The sequence below is a fragment of the Schistocerca nitens genome, chromosome 1 (genome assembly GCF_023898315.1).
Source record: "Schistocerca nitens isolate TAMUIC-IGC-003100 chromosome 1, iqSchNite1.1, whole genome shotgun sequence".
Classification (NCBI taxonomy): domain Eukaryota; kingdom Metazoa; phylum Arthropoda; class Insecta; order Orthoptera; family Acrididae; genus Schistocerca; species Schistocerca nitens.
Genome location: NC_064614.1, coordinates 167086433 through 167100351, shown reverse-complemented (window position 1 = coordinate 167100351; position 13919 = coordinate 167086433). Strand labels below are relative to the sequence as shown.

General features: G+C 43.6%; 1 protein-coding gene across 1 annotated transcript in view; it reads right to left on the bottom strand.

Annotated features, from left to right (window-relative positions):
- LOC126234476 (serine/arginine repetitive matrix protein 2-like) overlaps nucleotides 1-13919 on the bottom strand; it is an 894711-nt gene that overhangs the window by 382980 nt on the left and 497812 nt on the right. Inside the window, exon 5 of the mRNA XM_049943200.1 lies at nucleotides 12178-12240. Within this exon, the coding sequence (XP_049799157.1) occupies nucleotides 12178-12240 (63 nt within the window). The remainder of the gene's footprint in view (nucleotides 1-12177; nucleotides 12241-13919) is intronic.

Below are 13919 nucleotides of genomic sequence, written 5' to 3'. Positions count from 1 at the left end.
GTGTGAAACAAGTTTATGCTGATTGTTACGAATGTTAATGTGGGATAAACATCGACAGAAGCTAAGAAGCAGAAGTGCACTGAAAAGGAAGTGTATTATAAACATAATTCAGGGGAAGTAGTAAGTTATGTTCTATCTTATTCTCGTATTGTTCGTGGAAAGAAAGATTGTCGGTATGCCTCTGTGTGGGCTCTAGTCTCCCTGATTTTATCCTCATGGTCTCTTCGCGAGATATACGTAGGAGAGAGAAATATACTGCTTGTCTCCTCGGTGAAGGTATGTTCTCGAAACTTCAACAAAAGCCCGTTCCGAGCTACTGAGAGTCTCTCTTGCAGAGTCTTTCATTAGAGTTTATCTGTCATCTCCGAAACGCTTTCTCGATTACTAAATGATCCTGTAACGAAGCGCGCTGCTCTCCGTTGGATCTTCTCTGTCTCTTCTATCAACCCTATCTGGTACGGATCCTACACCGGTGAGCAGTATTCAAGCAGTAGGCGAACAAGTGTACTGTAACCTATCTAATGTCTTTCTTTTCGGACTGCATTTCCATGGGATTCTTCCAATGAATCTCAGTCTGGCATCTGCTTTATCGACGATTAATGTTATATGGTCATTACTAGACCTCGGATTTTAGGTAAAAACCTATTTTGTTCCTGAGTTCCTATTTGCATAAAAATTGGTACTTACGCGTTTCATGACTATTTACACTTAATAGCGTTAATTCTATAGGACCTAAAAAAGCCTATTTCGACGTTAGTGCCTATTTTTGCCTATTTCGGCTTTAGTATCCTAAAAAGTGCCTATTTCATCATATAAGACAGTGGCTCCAAGTTTTTCCACGCTATACGACAGATGGAAAAAAATATTTTCTGCCCAGCGTGCAGCAAGGTTGCTAGTTGATATGCGCTCATGCTTCGTATTTGCCTAACACTTCGGTCTTTTTTTATTTTTTTATATCGCTATCCCTGTTAATACCAAATACTCTTTATAGATGTTTTATTATTCATATGTAAGAAATAGATCACGGATCTTTAGGCTAAAACCTATTTTTTTTCTTAAGCTCCAATTTGAATATAAGTTGGTACTTATGCGTTTCATGACTAACTAAACTGAATACCGTTAGTTCTATAGGACCTAAAATTGCGTATTTCGACGTTGACACCTAATTTTGCCTATTTCGGCATCAAAATCCTAAAAAGTACCTACTTCGTTAATCTGACAAACAGTTCTTGTGTTTTCAAAGATTAGAAAAAGGAAGTAAACTTAGGGTTTTACGTCTCGTCGAAGGCGAAGGTCGTTAGAGACTGTTTACAATTCCTTTGCTTGGCTTACTACCAACAGCACTCGGCACGGCTGAATGGTCATCCATACAAGTACGCGCCGAGCGCGACAGTGCTTAACTTCGGTGAGAGAATGGAAACCGGTCAAAGATTTGAGTTACACATTAGAATCGAACGTGGGAGTACTAAATGTTATATTTGAAAATATTTCGTTCGTAGGGTTCTGGCCAGCTGTGTATTTTCGCAAAGAAACGGTTTCATAGGCCTTAAGCTGAGCACGGATTAAAAAATCACAATGCTAATCGTAGACGCCCTCTATAGCTAAATTACTGCCCTTCGCGCATTTTCTCGCTGCTGTCTACAGGCAGTCCTATGAAACTACTCTGTTTCGTGAAAGGTATTATAAGTGAATTTTCCGGTTCGAAAAATAATTTGCCAGTAGTGAAATGTTTTCATCTGAAGCACCGGTAGATTTCATTCGCTTGTTCAGAAGGGGCGGCCATCTGTCAGGTGCCATTCGTCCAGCAACGAGTACGGTACTTCCCCTACCGCTCCCATGCACCGCAGTAAAAGGAAAAAAAAAAAAAACAGGTCATCGTTCACTTTTTCCCAGCGAAAACGAATCCGTACACTGTGTAGCGACCGACGTGTTAAGTGTTATTGACGTTCTAACTGCAAAATAAATTCTAGTTTCTGTGTGAGAATACTACGCCATGCCGAAAACAACTAGTTCAAAGTCTAATCATATAAAGCAGTGGCTGCAAGATTTTCCACATTATACAACAGATGGGAAAATTATTTTCTGCCAAGCATGCAACAAGGAGGTTAGTTGATGTTTTCCTTAGCCTTCTTATTTTCCTGTCACTTAGGATTCTTTTTTATCGCTATCCTTTAATAATACGAAATACTCTTTATATGCGATTCTAAACTACATTTCCCTTTTCTCTCGTATTAGGTTTCGAGTGTAACGAAATCTCACTTAACTCAGCATTCAGATGGAATCGCACATAAAGCTAATGTTGAACGAAAGTCAAAATTGAAGCAAAGTCATTTAACCAATAAATCTGGTGAATCCTCCGAAAAAAAAAAACAAGTTCTGCAGTTATTTGTGTCATGCACTTGTGGCAGCAAACATCCCCTTTCGGAAACTAGAAAACCCTATTTTCAGCGGTTTTCTTGAGAAGTACTGCCATCAGTCTATTCCTGCAGAGTCAAATTTACGTAACAATTATGTGGATTCAGCTTACAATGCTGCATTGCACAGAATCCGAGAAGATGTTGGAGAACCTTGTATATGGATTTCTGTGGATGAAACTACTGACAGCCTTGGCCGTTACATTGCAAACCTGATTATTGGCAAGCTAGATCCAGATGCTCCATCCAGGGCTCATTTGATTTACTCAAAACAGTTTGCAAAAACTATCCAACAAACAATAGCTTAAGGTGCTATATCCAAACGGAGTGGATGAGAATAAGGTGCTTCTGGCCGTCACTGATGCTGCAGCATATATTATAGCAGCGTTTCAACTATTAAAAATATTATACCCATTGATGCTGCACGTAACTTGTCTAGTGCATGGGATCAAGCGCATAGCAGAGCAAGCAAGGCTACAATTTCATAAAGTAAATAAAATAATATCTATGGCGAAGAAATTTTTTGTTAAGGCACCATCAAGAATACAGGCATTCAAAGAACAGCTTCCAGATGTCCCATTGCCACCAGAGCCTGTTGTCACCCGCTGGGGCACGTGGCTGATAGCAGCAGAATACTGTAGTACGCATCTCTCAGCTGTCCAGAAGGTGGTTGAAAATATACCGGAGGATGCTGCATCCGTAACTGCAGCAATGGAGTTACTCAAAGATTCTTCTTTAAAACGGGACTTATCTTACATTAGGGCCCACTACACATTTATGGCAAGAATAATTTCACAATTAGAAGGCTCAGGGAGACCTATCTACGACAATATTTCTTTGCTTGAAGAAGTCAAAATGAAAATTAATGAAGCACCAGGTGAAGTAGGGGAAAAGTAGGGCAAAAATGCAAACGGTTTTGCAGAAGAACACTGGCCTGAAGGAGTTGTGTGCAGCTGCCGACATACTTAGTGGAAAATCCAGCGCTCCTGACTGCAACATTCCTGTCCAACATGTGCTGAAAATGAAGTACGCCGTTGCCACATCTGTTGATGTAGAACGTTCTTTTTCAGCGTATAAATTGATTCTGACTGACAAGCGCCACAGTTTTTCACTAGAAAACCTAGAAAAGATTTTGGTTATTTACTGTGAAACCAACTATGGTCAGAATATGTTAAACTACGAATGTATTAATTAAACCATTGCCACATCTTTTTTACGGAGATCTTTATCTTGCAGGAACTCAAAAATATTTGGAGTTATGTTCAACATTAATGTTGTAGATTGCTGTGCTCTGTAACTGTGTAAATATTCATGCTCCTTGTTTTAATGACTAATAAGATGTTCATACTGTCAACACTGTGTATTTTAATTTATTTTTATCTTCTCTGCATCATTTTTATTAGAGCCTATTATAGGTTTTATATAGCCTAAATGAACTACTGAAGGAGCCTTTTTTAGGTGCCTAAAACACACTTTTTTATGACCTAAAAATCCGTGGCCTAGTCATTACATTTTAAATCACTCCTAATGCCTACCCGGAGATAATTTATGGAATTAACTGCTTCCAGTTGCTGACCTGCTATATTGTAGCTAAATGAAAAAGGATCTTTCTTTCTATGCATTCGCAGCACATTACTGTTGTCTACATTAAGATTCAATTATTGTGATTACGATGCAATATCGTATATATCTCTTTCTGCACGCTTCGCAGCAGTCTGTGCTGCAAAATCTGGTATTCAGCTTCTTGACAGGTGGTCATATTAATGCGATTTGACAGTATAATTGATGCCAAACCCAAGGCTGCTTGACGAGAAAAATAAATATGTTCCTGCCCGTGCGGAGATCACATAACTGTGAGGACAGTATGGGAAGCAGAAGTGGGATGTATGGAGATTTAGGTTGGTCCTGGAAGGTTGTTTGGGTAGCCGAAGGGGTTCAGGTGACTACTCGCGACAAGCGGAAAATCCGGGTTCGAGTCCCGGTCTGGCACAAATTCTCGAATGCTTCCAGTAAATTGTAAAGCTGTTGTGGTTCTGTATTTGCAGTTTGCGAATACATTTCGTGGCACGACGGTATTTAGCTTCCATGTGTTAGGAATTGACCTTTTCATAATATGGGGTACCACTTCTTTGCGTTGCACGTTTTGTCTCCCTGGGTTGCGTAGCAGATCTGGACTATGGTGGTTCTGAGGAAACTGAGGGTTCATTTTATTTCGCTAACAATGACGGAAGATACTCGGCATTCCGGCTTGAATTGTTTTTATAAGTATACTTGTCAAGTTAGTATGGCTGAATTTGAACGCCGGCCTGTGTGGCCGAGCGGTTCTAGGCGCTTCAGTCCGGAACCGCGCGACCGCTACGGTCACAGGTTCGAATCCTGCTTCGGGCATGGATGCGTGTGATGTCCTTAGGTTAGTTAGGTTTGAGTAGTTCTAAGTTCTAGGGGACTGATGACCTCAGATGTTAAGTCCCATAGTGCTCAGAGCCATTTGAACCATTTGAATTTAATCTCTTAAGGACATTATTTACTTGTAACGCTTTGCATTTCGCGTCAATGTCTATTAACCTGATTCCATCTTCTTCAAAGGCTAATGTTGGTGTACTATTTCTTAATCTGAAAATATGTCCACAGCATACGAAATATCCACTGAGTAGACCACAACGGCTACCTTTTTCCCTCATGAGAAAAAAGAAAGAAATTCTACGTGGATTTTCCTGGAAAATTTGATCGCAAAGAAGTAGAATGTTGAATATTCAGTCGGATTTTTAAACAACTGGTTTAATTTTTTGAAAAATTTGCTTCCAAATACTGCATAATAGTTTGTAGTATTACGGGACGGTGGCAAATAAATATCTTATTGCCAACCCAAATGTTACGATTTTGCTAGCTGAATACAGTCCACAGACATTTACGCAATCGCTTTCTTAATCAAACTGCAGTTCCCCAGAATCTTACCACTAAATGGATGCCTATGAATAGTAGCGTTATCCCCATAGGAGCGGGCAGCATCAAACCAGTCACAAGACTGATGACTAAAACAAAATAAAATAAAGGCAGCATATGTCGCCGCTCCTTTTCATATTCCCAAACATTATTAACTAACAGCCACTTTTGTGTAGCATGAGGTACACAATTTGATACTTCTATAGGTTAAGAGCTAAATGCAAAGTTTTTCATCAAGTTATTTTGTCAATAAATGTCTATCTGTTACTATACCTTTTATTGAATAGTATTTTCTCATAAACGAAGATAAAAGCTGCAAAATCGACTGAGATAGCGATTGTATACATAGACACTACGCAAAAAATAATGTCTCTTTACACTTCCCAGGGGCTCACACTAAATTATGCCTGTGTCTGGAATGAATCTACGTCCACAACAGCGTGCTATTTCTTCTTGTCAATATATTTTCAGTCCTGTAGCAGATGTGTGCATACATAACTTTTTTTATTTTTTTTTTTTTTTTTTTGCGGCTGTATGGCACTGCACCAGCTTTTCACTAGATGGCACATACTTAATACAGCTTGCCGGTTCCTAAGATAACCGAGTGTGCATTTTCGCATGAATCTCTCTTGATTTTCGAAGGGAAGATCATTTGTATCGAGGTAGGTCATTATGTTTGAACCCAGGGTATATTCTAGGATTGTGTTACAAGTGGAGAAAAGTAATACTGGGTTTTAGTTCTATTGATCAGTTCTGCTGCCTTTTCGTAGGCAGTTATACTATCTGATCAAAGGTACCCGGACAACCTGTGTAACACGGAACTGGTCATTAGATATTACCAAAGGCAAAACCCGCCAGTATAAGAGGAGGCGGTTGGTGTTGTGTTGTCAGCAGAGAAGGTGTAACAGCAGAGTGGGTAGGTCAGTAGAGCTCAGTGACCTCGTATGTCTACATGTTACTGGGTGTCACCTGAGTAGCAAATCCATCATGGACATTTCAACACTTCGTAAGCTGCCCAAGTCGACTGTTGGTGACATAACTGTGAAGTGGAAACGCAAAGAAACAATCACAGTTAAACTACGACTACACACACTTTATGTACTGACGGAAAGGGAACGTAAGACATTGCGGTGGGTGGCTGTAAAAAATCGCATCAAATCGGCAGAGCAAGTCGCTCGTGAGTTCCAAAGTGATACATCAGTCCAGCTAGCACAATAACTGCGCGAAAGGAGTTAAAAAGAATTGCGTAAATAGTCAAACTGTCAAACTGCTCCTCTTAAACCACATGTGGACAGTTTCAGGAGACGCTTGAAGTGTTATGAAGAGCAACGTCACTGGAGAGTGAGTACTAAAAGAAATCCGCTAAATTTCGATTACGCAATAAGTCACAAAAATCTGAAGGCTGTAAATTCAACTAAATACTTAAGGATTACAATTACAAATAACCTAAATTGGAACGATCAGATAATGATGTGGGTAGAGCAAACCAAACACTGCGATTCATTGGCAGAACACTTACAAGGTGCAACAGGTCTACTAAAGAGACTGCTTACACCACGCTTGTCCGCCCTATCCTGGAGTATTGCACATCAGGTGGGACTGATGGATGACATCGAAAAAGTTTATAGAAGGGGAGCTCGTTTTGTATTATAGCGAAATAGGGGAGATAGTGCCACAGATATGATACGTGAATTGGAGTGGCTGTCATTAAACAAAGGCGTTTTCCGTTGCGATGGGATCTTCTCATGAAATTTCAATCAGCAGTTTTCTCCTCCGATTGCGAAAACGTTCTGTTGGCACCCACCTACATAGGGAGAAATGATCATAACGATAAAATAAGATAAATCAGGACTCGCACAGAAAAATTTAAGTGCTCGTTTTCCCGCACGCCGTACGGGAATGGAACGGTAGAGACAGCTTGAAGGTGGTTCATTGAACTTTATTTCGAATAGCAGAGTAATCACGTAGATGTAGATGGGTAGCTGAAATCGAGTGACTTGGAGTGATGAATCAAGCTAAGCTTTGTGGCAATCCAATGGCTGGATTTCGGTTTGGAGAAATGCTTGGAGGACGTTAACTGATACCCTGTGTAGCGCCAAAGGTCAAAGTACGAAGGAGGTCATGTTACGATGGGGTGACGGAGGGGGGTGTTTCTGGACGTTACGGTGTGGTCCCCTTATTGTACGAAAGCTCTAAACGCGGTAGGGTATGAATACATTTTATAGCATTGTGTAGAGGGTATATTAGAGGAACAATTAATGACGTTTGTTTACATCTGCACGACGGTGCACCCCGCCATTAAGTAGCAAGTGTGAGGCAACGCTTTGTGGCCAATAACACTCCTAAAATGCACTGGCCTGTCCACAGTCACAACCTGGAAAACCTTTGGTATGAATCAGAACGACGACAATGGGGTCTGCCCAGTGTCCAACTTCACTACTTATTTGGATTCCGCTGTTGAGGAAGAATGGCGTGCCAGTCCTTCACACACATTCAGATACTCCACCGAAAATGAGTTATCTGTAAGGGTAAAGGGTTCAAGCCATTATAAAGGCGAAGAGTGGTCACATCCCATATTAATGTGCACTAATTGGTGTCCATACAGTTTTGATCAGTGTTCGTTAGCATTGCTACTAAGTAAAATAGTTGACACACGGCTTCCTTATAAATACACTCCTGGAAATGGAAAAAAGAACACATTGACACCGGTGTGTCAGACCCACCATACTTGCTCCGGACACTGCGAGAGGGCTGTACAAGCAATGATCACACGCACGGCACAGCGGACACACCAGGAACCGCGGTGTTGGCCGTCGAATGGCGCTAGCTGCGCAGCATTTGTGCACCGCCGCCGTCAGTGTCAGCCAGTTTGCCGTGGCATACGGAGCTCCATCGCAGTCTTTAACACTGGTAGCATGCCGCGACTGCGTGGACGTGAACCGTATGTGCAGTTGACGGACTTTGAGCGAGGGCGTATAGTGGGCATGCGGGAGGCCGGGTGGACGTACCGCCGAATTGCTCAACACGTGGGGCGTGAGGTCTCCACAGTACATCGATGTTGTCGCCAGTGGTCGGCGGAAGGTGCACGTGCCCGTCGACCTGGGACCGGACCGCAGCGACGCACGGATGCACGCCAAGACCGTAGGATCCTACGCAGTGCCGTAGGGGACCGCACCGCCACTTCCCAGCAAATTAGGGACACTGTTGCTCCTGGGGTATCGGCGAGGACCATTCGCAACCGTCTCCATGAAGCTGGGCTACGGTCCCGCACACCGTTAGGCCGTCTTCCGCTCACGCCCCAACATCGTGCAGCCCGCCTCCAGTGGTGTCGCGACAGGCGTGAATGGAGGGACGAATGGAGACGTGTCGTCTTCAGCGATGAGAGTCGCTTCTGCCTTGGTGCCAATGATGGTCGTATGCGTGTTTGGCGCCGTGCAGGTGAGCGCCACAATCAGGACTGCATACGACCGAGGCACACAGGGCCAACACCCGGCATCATGGTGTGGGGAGCGATCTCCTACACTGGCCGTACACCACTGGTGATCGTCGAGGGGACACTGAATAGTGCACGGTACATCCAAACCGTCATCGAACCCATCGTTCTACCATTCCTAGACCGGCAAGGGAACTTGCTGTTCCAACAGGACAATGCACGTCCGCATGTATCCCGTGCCACCCAACGTGCTCTAGAAGGTGTAAGTCAACTACCCTGGCCAGCAAGATCTCCGGATCTGTCCCCCACTGAGCATGTTTGGGACTGGATGAAGCGTCGTCTCACGCGGTCTGCACGTCCAGCACGAACGCTGGTCCAACTGAGGCGCCAGGTGGAAATGGCATGGCAAGCCGTTCCACAGGACTACATCCAGCATCTCTACGATCGTCTCCATGGGAGAATAGCAGCCTGCATTGCTGCGAAAGGTGGATATACACTGTACTAGTGCCGACATTGTGCATGCTCTGTTGCCTGTGTCTATGTGCCTGTGGTTCTGTCAGTATGATCATGTGATGTATCTGACCCCAGGAATGTGTCAATAAAGTTTCCCCTTCCTGGGACAATGAATTCACGGTGTTCTTATTTCAATTTCCAGGAGTGTATTTCTTAGGTTTCGACAGTTTGAGTGTCAAGCGTTTTGCAGTTATCGGCAGGAACTCTGATTTTCTCAGAATTAAAGATTCTTTTTTCCTTTCTGATGAAGGTTGTGCTGCAATTTCAGGATCCATAAGTGCTCGTGAAATACGTATTCAGCGATTGTTCCTGTGGTTAGAAATCCTTCTTTATATCACATCTAAAAACTTAATCCGAATGGGCGTATCTCATTTCGCCATGAGGCTGTAGATCTTGTTACGGCAGTGTATGTGCTTTTGTGCTATATCGATTGTTCTATATATTGCGAATCTGAAGCGGATATTTCGAAGCAGTGTCGAGTTGATTTGAAACGGTCGTACGAAACTGAAAATGCTAATCATGGTATTAGTGCTGAGGTAATTGGTTCGAGTTTGGTAACCTTCCTGTCCCTCATGCTTACTTTCCACTGCACAACCAGGGCAATCACGGAAGATTGCCAACGCTTCTAAAAACGTAGTTAAAGAACATGAGACTGTAGATCCACCTTGATGCAGAACACTTTCGCTTAATTTCTTTCCCAAACTAATTTCAGCAACAATATCACCATCATCAATGGGTTTTTCTTTATGGTGCAATATTAGCATAGTTACTAAACATTACAAGATGTCATTACATGTGTATGTTTGGTTCCCGATACCGTATTGTGCGAACAGTTTTATTATAGCTTTGTAGTTTTAAGTCAGTGCATGGTTTCTATGTGTGTTGCCGTCTTTTTAGTGTATTTTCTATGTTCACGTCATCTGTACGGTACGAGCGGTTGTTACGAACATTACAAAATATGAAAATGCGAACTTACATACGTCAGCGTTATACTGCTGGGAATTGTGGTAGTGATGTGGATAAAACTTATTGGTCACTACATTATTACGTAATCTATCATGTACTCGCGTTCGTTGGTCGGCTTGCACTTGCTCTAAAAACGCAGAGAAACGTAACTTTGCGCCTTGGGCGTAATTCAGAATATTACGTCATCTCGTTGTTTGCGTGTATCGCGAGTTATATCACGTATCACGAGATGATTTTGAAAACTGTAGCGGGAGTTCTGACGACTTAGTTTTGTCTCTGTGTGTGATGGCGGAGTGACCGTGCGCGCGGGGGCTCCCGTGTGTGTGTGTGTGTGTGTGTGTGTGTGTGTGTGTGTGTGTGTGTGTGCAGGTGGGTGGGTGAATGGGTGTGTTTCCGTCCAGGTGGATCGACAATCCCACATTGTATTTATGCAAACACGCATCAACAGAGGAGTTTTCAAGTTATAATGAACGTAGCTAAAGTAAAACATTGTGCGTTGTAAAACGCTCATATTGTTTTTATGCAAACACGCATCAACAGAAGAGTTTTCAAGTTATAATGAACGTAGCTAAAGTAAAACATTGTGCGTTGTAAAACGCTCATATAACGGAGATTAAGAATTGCAGCCTAAGTACAGGCTAAAGTAATTGACCAATAAAATAAGAGCAAACTTGGTGGTTTTGCCATATTCGTGTAATGAGTTTTGAGAACTCATGCACTTCAGAGACTGTAACATCCGTGCGCTTCTGTCCCCCAATTAGCGCACAGATTTTCTTGCAAAAGATCTCTTCTCAATTAAATAAGGCATTAGTGATTCTGCAAGTAACTCGCCGTTTTGAGGAGATACAGCAGACGAATTTGATCAGAACCGAAAAATATTTTCTGAAGGGAACGCAGTCATAGTTGGAAAAATCTCCAGCATGTCACAAATGCAGAATAAAGAGTGACTAAGTAAAGCTAAAACTTCACTCGCACAGCCACTTACCTTGTGACCGCGTCCTGTAAAAACTGTATACAACAACAGCGTCATCATCGCACACGCCTCACACACTACGTACAGGCCAATCATATCTAAACATGCGTGTCACTACTCAAAAGTGCAGTAAAAACAAGTTTGTGACGCAGTCTGTGGATGGCCGCTTGCGCAAAAGCTCATTTAACATCAGTACGGCGAATGATACGTTTTATAATACACAGAATACTGTACGTATGTAATTTGCATGCAGTCTAAAAAAGAGCATCTTATGCGCACATAGATTTTTCTTCGCTATACATCAGTACAGAAAGTTTTACCGATCACCATTCTTATCCCTTTAACTCGTGCTACGTCCGTCTGCCCCGTTACCACCTCGCCCGGTATTTGTCTGAAAAGGCCCTGACTCTACCATGGGACAGAAGACGAGCTGTCTGCTCTGCATTTAGGGATAGAGCACGACAAGCTGAAAAAGTAACACTCCTTTCCAACCCCACGCCCCGCCAACCTACACTACAATTAATGCAGTGGTTTTGCCTTATGCCTATACATGAAACCGTCTGACATACGCCTTTGTCTCCAATGGTACATCGCTGGCACTCATCGGATCTTTGTTCACTTGCACGCGTTATAATCCAGTTCTTCCAGCTCAGAGTAAGTCGCCAACAGGTGTGTTGCTTTTTGGAGATCTTGTTAACCTCACGATAGGCAGGAAGGTAGAGAGCTGAACAAATGGAAACTTACTTCGTCCTGGTGTTTGTCACTTCACGAGACAGAAATCTATGATAGTCTACAACATGTCGCGAATCTTCATCCGTAGCACTTATTCCTCGCGCGTGTTTCCTGCCACTCGGCTACTGCCTCCGCGACATTACCATAGAAATAGTTAGGCGGCGACCAGCCACAGAGCGCGGCAGAGGGTGCTTTGCACTTACCCTTGGAGGAGTCTGCAGACGACGTCGCTGGCTGGGGGCTCGCCTTGCCGTTCTCGCCCGCAGCTGTGAGCAAAGATAGAACAAAAACTTGTAGTCCAGACTGTGTCAAGGGTAAACGTAACAGGCACACTGTAGTACATGCGTAACAACTCAGATTCCAAGTACTGGTTTCTTTAATTATATTATAAACCTGCACATGCTTCTCCATGATAATTATACACTACTTGCCATTAAAATTGCTACACCACGACGATGACGTGCTATAGACGCGAAATTTAACCTACAGGAAGAAGATGTTGTGATATGCATATGATTAGCTTTTCAGAGCATTCACACAAGGTTGGTGCCGGTGGCGACACCTACAACGTGCTGACATGAGGAAAGTTTCCAGCCGATTTCTCATACACAAACAGCAGTTGACCGGCATTGCCTGGTGAAACGTTGTTGTGATGCCCCGTGTAAGGAGGAGAAACGCTTACCATCACGCTTCCCACTTTGATAAAGGTCGGATTGTAGCCTGTCGCGATTGCGGTTTATCGTTTCGCGACATTGCTGCTTGCGTTGGTCGAGATCCAATGACTGTTGGCAGAATATGGAATCCCAACGCCCTCGTATCACTAGCAGTCGAGATGACAGGCATTTTATCCGCATGGTTGTAACGGATCGTGCAGCCACGTCTCGATCCCTGAGTCAACAGATGGGGGACGTTTGCAAAACGACAACCATCTGCACGAACAGTTCGACGACGTTTGCAGCAGCATGGAATATCAGCTCTGAGACCATGGCTGCGGTTAACCTTGACGCTGCATCACAGACAGGAGCGACTGCGATGGTGTACTCAACGATGAACCTGGGTGCACGAATGGCAAAACGTCATTTTTTCGGATGAAACCAGGTTCTGTTTATAGCATCATGATGGTCGCATCCGCGCTTGGCGACATCGCGGTGAACGCATATTGGAAACGTGTACTCGTCATACTGGCGTATCACCTGGCGTGATGGTATGCGGTGCCATTGGTTACACGTCTCGGTCACCTCTTGTTCGCATTGACGGCACTTTGAATAGTGGACGTTACATTTCAGATGTGTTACGACCCGTGGCTCTACCCTTCATTCGATCCCTGCGAAACCCTACATTGCAGCAGGATAATGCACGACAACATGTTGCAGGTCCTGTACGGCCCTTTCTGGATACAGAAAATGTCGCCGGCCGCGGTGGTCTAGCGGTTTTAGGCGCTCAGTCCGGAACCGCGCGACTGCTACGGTCGCAGGTTCGAATCCTGCCTCGGGCATAGATGTTTGTGATGTCCTTAGGTTAGTTAGTTTTAAGTAGTTCTAAGTTCTAGGGGACTGATGACCACAGATGTTAAGTCCCATAGTGCTCAGAGCCATTTGAACAGAAAATGTTCGACTACTGCCCTGGCCAGCATATTCTCCAGATCTCTTACCAATTGAAAACGTCTGGTGAATGGTGGCCGAGCAACTGGCTTGTCACAATACGCCAGTCACTACTCTTGATGAACTGTGGTATCGTGTTGAAGCTGCATGGGCAGCTGTACGTGTACACGCCATCCAAGCTCTATTTGACTTAATTCCCAGGCGTATCAAGGCCGTTATTACGGCAAGAGGTGGTTGGTCTGGGGACTGATTTCTCAGGATCTATGCACCCAAATTGCGTGAAAATGTAATCACATGTCAGTTCTAGTATAATATATTTGTCCAATGAATACCCGTTTATCATC